An 11,790-nucleotide genomic window follows, 5' to 3' on the forward strand; every position below is an offset into this window, starting at 1 on the left:
CTAAACATTCATAGTTACCATTGCCATAATTTAGTATTGCAAGAAACAAATTTATTTAGCGATCTGTAGTGCAAATTTTGTTTTATTGTTACTGAATTCTTTTTTCTTTAATAGCCAACATTTATATGATAAATACAGAAAATTTTTTTTCTATTACATTAAATGTACTTGATGTTTTTCTATTATTACAAAAATTATTTTAGGGAACATTAATGTTAAACATTAATGTCATAATGTAATTTAGTACATACTATATTACAATCAAAAATGATACTAGTCACTCTGTCAAATAACAGAAAAATACTAACGCCAGGATTGTTCTCAAGCTTGGAATATAATACTTCTGAAATAAATTTCTTACCAGGGACACTACAAAAGGTGTGCGCGATCTAGTGGCGAGCACCGAACTACTCCCAATGCTGTTGCTTTGCTCTGGTGACTTCTCTCTCCTCCATATAGATGTTTTCTCCCAAGAAATTTATCCCTTAGTTTAAGCAACTATTCTGTTTTGGTTGGAGCATAAAAAGTTCTTGCGTTAAATAATACTACTCATTCCAAGATATTTTATTTTCTTTAAACAAAAAAGTGCAGATTGCTACAAAAAACTATTACATCTTGCTTCAAAAAAATATCTAATATTAAGAAATAAAAACTTCTGTAACATGTAAAAATTTATCTAGAATTTTTATCTCGAATCGAAATATTTTTTTTCAAGTAAACATATTCTCACGCTTAAATCGAAAATTTTTTACTTATTTAAAAAGTTTTAATTTCTTAATATAGGAGATATGTTTTGTAGCAAGATATGTTAGTTTTTAGTAACAATTGCATTTTTTAGTTTGAAGAAAATAAATTTTCTCAGAACAACTACTATTTTTTTAACGCGAGAATTTTTGTATGCTTCAACCAAAAAAAAAAAAAAAAAAGTTGTTTAAGCTAAAAGGAAAATTTATTGGGAGAAAAGATATAAATTATCTTGATTGATTTTCATTTTAATAAATAATTCCGAATTGATTGACACCAAAAAATTTTTACACGCCCTTTTGGTATAAAAAAAAATTTTTTTCACTTTTTTAATCGATCTTCACATTTTTAACAATTCGGAATTGCTAAGCAAAAAAAATGTTTGATACGCTCCTTTGGCTCAGCAGAACCAATAAGGTGTATATTTTGCAGTACGCACTTTTGGCATTAGGATCGGAATTTATAGCCAGGGAAACTAAATATTAAGGAAATCCATAACTATATTCTCCTTTGAATTTTTTTTTACAGTTGATTATTAGTCAGCAGAAATATTCTGTAATTATTAAATTAACTGGAAATTGGTTGTTTAGACAACTAAGATGAAATAGTACGGTTGATACTTTTGTCAATAGTAAAAGAAACTAAATAAATGCAGTTCTATGAGACGACGACTAAACTCTTAGTTGAGTCAACTATTAAAATTATTTCTACCAACTATCATACAGTCACTAAGCTAACATAGTTACTGTATCTATATTATGTTAATCGGCCCAATGATAAAGGTAATATTGTGTTCACTACTAAGTCTTGATTTAAAAAGATTGAAGTTTTGTAGTGACCATAATGAGGTAAAAATAGTTTCTTAAGTTTAGTTAATGTAACTATTTTTTCGTGCTGATTCACACTAGTATATAGTTCCAGTAACAATAAAAATTGGTTAGGGAGACTATATTTTTATATCTGTCGCTGAATAGTTCAGGTTACTAAGCACTTTTCTCTCAGTGTATACCCAAAGACAACAGTATTGAAAAAGACGACACGCCTAAGGTACTATTCCACAATTCTTTTGGAATCTAAACTTCTGTCTTCACGAATAGAAGTAATGTAAGATGCTTAATCATATACATTATTTATATATCTAACTAAAGTGTCATTAATAACAAATGCTCAATTTTTTAACAAATTAATCAATATTAATATAATTTTTATTACTTTTTCACTATTAAAAAAAAAAGAAAATAATTGTTTATAAGGTATTTCTTTTTTAATAATTGTCTTTTATAGTAAATTTATGTTTGTACTTAGTTACGAGAATTTAATGTAAATATATTTGGTATTTGTCAATAAATCAAATATTAATTTTAAACAAATATATTGATATTATTTATAATTATCTTATAAGTATAATTATTACGGAAATTAATAGTTAGTTAAAATTTTAATAAATATTGAAATTGTAACTGTTTCAATGCTCTAAGTCGTCGTTGTAGTTTATAAAACGCCATATCGTTAAATCAAAAGTCTTTATTGAGCAAGTACTTAGTATTTAGTATTTAAGCTCATATTTTACACAAAGTTTCATGAAAGTTACCTAGAGTAAATTAATCCTGCTTGTCTTTACTCCTCATTCATTTGTCTAGAATTAAATATAACTGACAGGAAAAGTATATTTATTAACTCTCATTTAATACTATGACTAAGTCGTAATCTATAATAAATATAGGGCCTCATTAAATAAGATAGTAGTCAATAAATGCCTTCTAATACCTGGTAAGAAAGTAAATAGCTGTTATTTTTGTCCAAATACTACGTATTTTAAATAGCAAAAAATTAAGAGTATATTCTAATAGTTCAAAAAATAAAAATAATATTTTTTTATTATTGATGATTCTGAAGTTAGCAGACAATTAAAAATTTTCTGATTTTTTTCTCAAATAAATTATTATTTTTATAATTTATCGTTTTTAAAAAAAATTCAAAAATTTTTGACGTCAGCAAACTTTAGTATCATTATTATCTACTACTTTTAGTAATGATTGTAAATGTAGCAGACATTTAGTAATTTTTATAATTTTTGAATAAATAAGAAATGTAAATCGATTAAAAATGGACATTCATAAAATTTAAAAATCCGCATGCGCATTTTTTTATTTATTCAAAAATTATAAAAATTACTAAATGTCTGCTACATTTACAATCATTACTAAAAGTAGTAGATAATATTGATACTAAAGTTTGCTGACGTCAAATATTTTTGAATATATTAATTAATATTTTTCACATAATTATTAGATTTAAAGGAAAAAAATATTTAGTAGTTTTTGTTATAAAACCAAAGTCATTAACATTTTTCGCCTGAAAATCTGAATTTTTTAAAAAGTTTAACAAAAAAAATTCGAATTAATGCTCAATTGTAATTACAAAAGTAATTTTGGAAAAATTACCCTACAATAAAGATAAAATTATGAAAAATTAAGCCCATACTCGACATTCAAAGTTCTTAAGTTACCTTCAAAATTGCTCCTTTTCTACTAAAATAAATTGTCCACTTAACAACGCGGAATTCCCATTGGAATGTCTCGACTACGGAGACTATATAAATGCCATAGTCTCGACTATTATAATTATCCTGTCTATCTCTCTTTAACTTTCCATAACTATCTAATTATCTTTCTACTCTTAAGATTTAAATAGTTTATGACCCATTATCGACGATTCATTGTTATAGAAAAGCATAAACAAAATTAATTATTAATGACTGTAATGAAAATGCTTGTCATTAAATATTTACATATGAAAATTAGGTTTCCACTATATTTAAATGGTGTATTACCGTACGATGAACGGTGTGGCTCAATAAGTTATAGATCAAATTGAATGGAATATAGTATAGTGCCAGATAGCTCAACTGGTAGAGCACTCGGTGCCATTTAAATATAGTGGAAACCTAAACATGCAAAACCTCTCAATAAGACAATTTATAGATAAATTGAGATGAAATGAAAATTTAATTATTCTTTTTTTCTATTTAATGATTCTACTTTTACTCTAGTTATTTTATTTTAAAATACTTAGAGAACAACGAAGAAAAAATAAAAAAAAAACAATTGCAAAAATTCGAATTAAATAACTAAATAAATTATAGTAATTAAGATTATAAATAATTAAATATTAAAATAAATTGTGACAATTACACAAATTTAAAAATACAAAGTAATTTATTTTTGATATATACAATATTTATATATTTAATATAAATAAATGAATCAAATTAATAATTACATTTTTAAATTACGACTTATGAACTACGAGTTTATTAAAAACAACTTATGTATTAAATATTGATTTTTCAAACTGAACTAGAATTAATTTTTTTTTAAATTTTACAATGACTTCACTTCTTTTGTGTCAAAGAACTTAAAAACAAATGTAAATAATAAAAATACAACTTAATCGATTTAATTACACACTTTTAAGATAAGTGAAACATTTATGTCATCTACATAATATATGAATTAAAAATAAAAAAAATAAATTACTAATTATTTTACATTACTACTAATGAACATCCCAAATTTGTTAATTATGCTTATAAACTCTACACCCATAAAAATGTTTCAAAACGTACAAACTTTATAATATTAATTAAAAATATTTAATTGTAATTTTTTCCAAATCTCTATTAGTTAATAATTTTAAAATACCCCTCGTAAAAGTACTTGAAAGTTGGATGTCATCGAAAATATCTTCAATTACACCAATAGCATTGGATAACAATCTTTTCCGTCTTAATACTTTTCTTAAACGATGAGTAATCATTCCACTGTATAGTGGAAAAAGAGATGGAATGTTCAAACTTAAAATTGCAGTTTTACTAACATACTTTAATCCTAAAGCTAATTTGTGTTCACAATTATTATATAAAACATTATAAAATGTAACATTACTCGTGCCAATAAATGTTTGCTTCATTTTTTCAACTTCGTTTATGCACTGGCTGTAAAAAAAAAAGCTGTATGGCGTTAAAAAAAAAGTTTCATTTTTAACTTCCCGCTAAAAAAATTTGAAATTTTCAAAATTTCGGGAAGTTATTGGTTTCAGTCCGATTTTTGAAAATCGAATTTCTAAGAGTTTTGGGGCTGGCCCGCAGGGTCAACCGATAGACCGGTTTGTCGGGGGAGAAATGGAGCACCCTCTAAAAAAGTACTGAAAATTGAATGAATTTGATGAAATTACATTTTCTTATAAATAATTTACATTTAAAAAAATTTTATTTCACATAATTATTAGATTTAGAGGAAAAAAAAAATTTAGTAGTTTTTGCTATAAAACCAGTCATTAACATTTTCCGCCTGAAAATCTGAATTTTTTAAAAAGTTCAATAAAAAAAAAATAAAAATAATGTTCAATTGTAATTACAAAAGTAATTTTGGAAAAATTACCCTACAATAAAGATAAAATTATGAAAAATTAAGCCCATACTCGAAATTCAAAGTTCTTAAGTTACCTTTAAAATTGTTTCCTTTCTACTAAAATAAATTGTCCACTTAACAATGCGGAATTCCCATTGGAACGTCTCGACTATGGAGATTATATAATCGCCATAGTCTCGACTATTATAATTATCTTGTCTATCTCTCTTTAACTTTCTATAACTATCTAATTATCTTTCTACTCTTAAGATTTAAATAGTTTATGACCCATTCTTGACGATTCTTTGTTATAGAAAAGCATAAATAAAATTATTTACTAATGACTTCTATGAAAATGCGGGTCATTTCAATATAATTGCACTATGGTACAATTATATATAACTGTCATTACGATAATCCATATTCAAAACATGAAGGTATTCTGAAAACAATTTCAATGGTAAATTTCTACCTGGCCCTAATGAGTCACATCAAATTCAAAGGGACGGTAATCCCCGACTGCTTAGTGTGCTGCCTCGTAGCGGCCATTCCTTAAATTTAAATAAGTATAAACAATTTAATAACCTCAAGATCTTTAAAAAATAAACAATCTATTGTTAATAAAAACTTTAATCCAATTTATTTTCCTCGTAAAATTGAACCCTCGTTTTCTTGAATTACATTAAATATCTCGCAAAATGTATTCGTTTTGTAAAATAAAACATTGATATTTTCATTACGAGTAAGTAAAGTACATCCACGTGGTTACGCTTAATTTATTATAATTTTTTAAATATCAATATGTATAAAATTAAAAAATTACAATACTGGAAGTAGCAGACGTCAAACGTTTCTTTAATTTTTATCAAATAATTAGTTGTCACTAAAATACAATTTTAATAATTTGCACATAAAGATTTTTCAAAGTTTTGATGTGCAATTTTCTAAGTTTTTCCTACAAGTATTTTACTTGTTAATTTAGAATAAATAATTTTTTTAATGTCTGCTACTTTCGGTATCATAAAAAATATGATACTGAAATTAATTGTCTACTAATGTACGGATTTTAGAAAAACGATAAATTATTTTTAAAAAAATATTTCAAAATTGCACTTAGTTTTTTAAATTTTCTACACCTGCATATTTTTATTTTTTTCAATTTTCAAATTGCATCGAAAAAAAACCCAACAGTTGCGAGCTGTCCGCTAATTTCAAATTATTAAAAAAATATGATACTGAATTTAGCAGACGTTTAACAGTTTTTGGATTTATTAAAAAATGATAAATTATAAAAATAAAAACATTTCAGAAAATCGCACCTGTAGTTTTTTTAATTTTCTACATGTGCATATTTTTAGTTTAATTTTTTTGTGTCTTTAATTGTTTTAAAAAAAAATTCAAAAATTTTAAATTGTCTGCTAACTTTAAGATCATAAAAAAATTAATAATTAACTTCAATAAATGATCCTGAAGTTAACAGACAATTATTAACTTCCGGATTTTTTTTCCAACAAATCAACTACAAAAAACCAAGAATTAAAAATATGCACATGTAGAAAATTTAAAAAACTACAGGTGCAACTTTTTCAAAAATTTTCTTTCTATAATTTATTGTTTAAAAAAAAATCCTAAAATTATTAGACGCTCCTTAACTTTAGTATCATCTTCAATAAAAGTTAAATTTTTCTAGATTACTTTTATTGGATAATATGAATCCATCACCATTATCACCAACAACATTAGGAACGTCATCAGGTCGCAGTGATTCACAAGATTCCGGTTTAAATACAAACGGAACTCCAGTATCTAAAATATTAAATCACATGAAACATGAACTGCAAGTTCAAAATCAGAAAAAAAAATTAGAAAAAGAATTACACGCCAAGCGGGTCCAGTCATTGAGAAAAGAGTTGGAATATTTAAAAGCCACTGAATGGAGATATCAGTCAATCGATGGATACAAATAGTCATCAATTAAATGAAATCATTTAGACAAAAAATCCATTAGATTATCGGCAAAAAAAAATCTATATACTAGACAATTCAAAATATTTTTCTACATAATTTATAAATTTATTTTTTTATTCACAAAATGTTTTCTCTACTAGTTAATGCTGCCAAATATATTTGGGGTAAGACTGACAACGAACCAAATATTGATGAAATAATTAGCAGACTTGAAAATTTTAATGATGATGATAATGATCCTTTATTAGAAGAGAACGATAATTATAATATCGAAGGATGTTTTTATAAAAATGGAATCATAACATCCATTACAGCGGACACTATTTTGATAGACGATCGCTATATCTGCGACGTATCAAACGCGCCCATAAATAATTTAGAAAAAGGATTAAAAGTCCACTATCTCGCTTACCAGGTAAGCGAAGATGATATCAAAGTACGTAAAATAATATCGATAATAAATGATTACTGGGAAGTAAATAACGATGACAGTAACGTTAATAAAATTGAAAAAAATCAAATGATTCGTAAAAGTATTGTCTGCAAAGTAATGAAACGCGAGGGACGCAAAGTGCATCTGGAGCCGATAAATACAGTAATTGATTTAGACAAAATAAATTCAACTTTTGTACCGTATCGCGGTGATTGGGTACAAGTAGAATCGCTGGTTGAACTGAACGAAGACTCTGGTGATCTAGCTGGCGAGGTATTGGATGTAAGTAAAATACAGCCATTGAGATCGACAATTAAAATAGGATTGATAACGAAGTATGATAGTGAAAAAGGCGTCGGGAATGTCGACAACGACATGATATTTAGCAAAGTCGCTTGTCAGCCCGGTTACATTCCTTGCGTTGGTGACAAAGTCGTCTGCGATAGTATCGAAAGTGATCAGGGAATTTTTACATGGAGATGTTTGACTGTGGTACCGCTTATCCAGGTTGTCAACAGCAGACAGTCAGCTCCATTGGTCAACAACATCAGTCAAATAAATCAAGATGACTTGAAGACGCTGTTAAAAAATAAAAATGAGATTGCAATCACTGATGGCTTGAACTTTGATCTAGAATTTTGTGAAGCTAAAGAACTGGATGTTGTTGTGACAAATAATGGAGCTACTGATTGCACTTTAACCAAAGGTGTCTTTATGTCGAAAAAGTCTCAGTCCCAGTTGTCATTACTGTCACCGGAAATAAACGAAAAAATAAAATTACAACCCGGTGACTCAGTAGTTTATAAATTTTTGTGTACAGCGAAATTTGTTGGGTCAACTAAAGAGCTCTTTATATTTTGCTTCAATAATTTTACTATCGGACGTATGTTTGAGATAAATGTTAATGCTAAAAGTGTATCAACGATGTCGGAGAATGAAAATAAAAATTATAATAGCAATAGATTGGTCAGACATGACGTTTATGATCAAGAGTCTTACATACCAGGGGTACGTCCATGCAAGGCGCCGAATTTTATAAAAGTACGGAGTGGAGTTTACCGGATTCCTCAGCGTTATTGGAACATTTTATTGCCTTGTATCAATGAAAAGAGATCTGCTATTGAATTGGAAGGTGTTGTCGGAGAAGCATTGGCGTTTTTAAATGACGCGCTGACTCTTCATAATTATCGCGATCGTTTCCACGCTCTTCTCTATCTGGAGGAAATGAATCTCACTATTGAAATGCAAAAGTATGACATGGACACTGCAGTTATGACACACGCTGGAGAATATTTAAGTCTTAAAGTTCCTGGACTGGCTGAAAAACGCCCGTCGCTTATCATCGGAGACCGTATTGTCGTCTCGTTTAACTGGGATTCAAGTGGCGGGAAAATAAAAAATGAAGGTTTTATTCACAAAGTTAAAAATTCTGAAGTGCTTCTTAAATTTAACCCGGAATTTCACAATACTTATAACGGCGAAGATTGTCAGCTTACATTCAAAAGTTCATACTCTGGACTCTCTCGTGCTCATAATGCAGTAAATCTCGCAATTACTAATTTAGGGGCTGAAATTTTATTCCCTACATCGGTTACTGAAAAAGAATCACAAATTTATTTAGAAGAAAACGATCCAGATGAAAAACCAAAGAGTCTTAAAAAATATAATCAATCTTTATCATCATCATCATCAGTATCCGGTAGCACTTCCGCTGAATCGACTCCTTCGAAGAGTGAAAAACCCAAAGCTTCAGCGAGATTATTAAAACTGTTATCCGAAATCGATTCAAAAGAAAAAGAAGCAGCATCAAAAAAAAATATTGATTCTGATCAAGTTATCGACTCATGCAAATCACAGATAAAAAAACGTAAATTAATTTGGTTTAATAAAAAACTTAATTACCATCAGAAAGAAGCTGTCAGAAATATATTATGTGGCATAGCGCGTCCACTTCCGTATGTTATATTCGGACCACCAGGTACAGGAAAAACTATAACTCTTTGCGAAGCTATTCTACAAATACTGACAACTATTCCCGAGAGCCGGATACTCATCGCAACTCCGTCAAACAGCTCAGCAAATTTAATTGCCGAACGTTTACTCGACAGCAATTCATTGAAGCCTGGTGACTTGGTGCGATTAGTTGCTCATCACTGTCTGAGTGACGACTCTATACCCGAGAGACTGCTGCCTTTCTGTGCAACGGGTGACTTAGCTGCCGAAGGAAGTTCCAAGAGATTCGAATATTCTGGGTCTGGTCCTATGATTAATTGCACGATGAGTGTATTAGGAAGACATCGCATCACGATTGGCACATGCATTGCTCTGGGTTTGCTACACAACATGGGATTCCCACGTGGTCATTTTTCTCATATTCTCGTTGACGAAGCAGGACAAGCCACAGAACCAGAAATAATGGTGCCGCTGTCATTCATCCACTCAGACACTGGGCAAATTGTTTTGGCTGGAGATCCAATGCAACTTGGACCAGTCGTATCAAGCAGACTGGCTGAACATTTCGGTCTCGCTGAGTCATATCTCGTAAGACTACTCCAGCAATTTCCGTATCAACGTGATAATGAAGGGTTCGAAATGGGATACGACCCAAGACTTATTACCAAACTTGTTATTAATTATCGCAGTCTTCCAGAAATTTTGGATCTTCCGAATTCATTATTTTATGACTCGGAATTGGTTTCAAATGTCAGTAGTACTGACAGTCCTGAAGCTGAAATGTTGAGATCGATTGCTGATGAGTTGCCTTCGCGTGATGGTCAGCCACCGGCTGTTGTTTTTCACGGAGTCAATGGAGAGAACCGTCAAGATTCGGACAGTCCTAGTTGGTATAATCCAGCGGAAGCAACTCAAGTTTATCTTTATCTGTTGAAACTTTACAAACGAGGGTTCAATGAGAACGACATCGGAATTATTACGCCTTATCAGAAACAAGTAAGTTTTTGTTGTAATTTATAGTAAATTATTTGTTTTTTATTAAATTATTCCTTCATCAGGTTGCGCAAATACGTTCATTATTGTGGGAGTTGGACATGCAGCTGCCAAAAGTAGGAAGTGTTGAAGAATTCCAGGGCCAAGAACGTAAGATAATAATATTGTCAACAGTCAGGTCTTGCAATAATTTTGTCAGCAATGATGCTCGGCATGCGCTGGGTTTTGTAGCATCACCGCGGAGACTGAACGTTGCTATTACACGACCACGTGCTCTGTTAATTATAATCGGGAACCCGTTTTTATTAGCTAAGGATCCATGTTGGAGAAGTGTGCTGGCTTATTGTCTCAAAAATGATTCTTATACTGGCTGTAATTTTTCCATGTCATGTGTTGATGATACTGATGATCCATGTGATTAAAATCAAAGTGATAGATGATTATTTTTCGAAATAAGTATTAATTTAATTTAATTTGTGCTCATTTTAATTTTAAGTTGTCAGTTCTTATGACTATGGTGTAAGATAAATCTATTCGAGTTTGATATTATAATTAGATATTTATTTAATTCGAATTCATATTTTTATTTATTAGAATTATTTTTTTTTGGTATTAAAAATTAAGTCAATTTATTTTTTGTATTTAAAAATAATGATAAACTTCTGTATCTGATAAAAATTATGATGATCCTGAAGTTAGCAGGCAATTAATAATTTTTGAATTTTTTTTTCTACTAATTAATTGCAGAAAAAAAAATCCAAAAATATGCACTGGTAGGAAATTAAAATATCTATAAGTGCAATTTTGTAAAATATTTTTTTTTTTTGTAATTTACTGTTTTTAGAAAAATCCAAAACTTATCAGACGTCGGCTAACTTTAGTATTATAAATTATGTAGGGTAAACTACTCAGTTCCAGCTCCTTTAGAAAATTTTTCTTTACAAACTTAGGCCATAAAAAATTTTATAATTTTTGCTTATTAAATCTAAAATAATTTATCTTTAATTAAATGTTTATATTTATATGAAAAATAATATCTGGCTGAATGAGGATTTCATTTAATTATTAAAAAAATTAATAATTATGTCTCAATATATACAGAGGAATTGGACTGGTGAACTAGCAATCAAATCCTTAATCCGAAGTTATCAATAATGAATTAAAATAATTAATATTTTCATATTTAATTTCTTATATAAAAAAATAAATGCATATTATATTTTTATTTCGTTTATTGAAATTAGTCATGAGCTTGATGTTACTATTAATTGAAATACAAAATTAATA

At 28.7% G+C, this 11,790-nt stretch overlaps 1 protein-coding gene across 1 annotated transcript; it reads left to right on the plus strand.

Annotated features, from left to right (window-relative positions):
• Nucleotides 1-5,696: 5,696 nt before the first annotated feature.
• LOC130670599 (probable RNA helicase armi) lies at nt 5,697-11,755 on the plus strand. Its single transcript, XM_057474012.1, has 3 exons — nt 5,697-5,898; nt 6,847-10,506; nt 10,569-11,755. Exons 2-3 carry the CDS (start codon nt 7,249-7,251, stop codon nt 10,923-10,925), a joined length of 3,615 nt encoding a protein of 1,204 aa, XP_057329995.1. The 5' UTR covers nt 5,697-5,898; nt 6,847-7,248; the 3' UTR covers nt 10,926-11,755.
• The last annotated feature ends 35 nt before the right edge of the window (nt 11,756-11,790 follow it).

This window comes from Microplitis mediator, chromosome 6 (assembly GCF_029852145.1).
Source record: "Microplitis mediator isolate UGA2020A chromosome 6, iyMicMedi2.1, whole genome shotgun sequence".
Classification (NCBI taxonomy): Eukaryota; Metazoa; Arthropoda; class Insecta; order Hymenoptera; family Braconidae; genus Microplitis; species Microplitis mediator.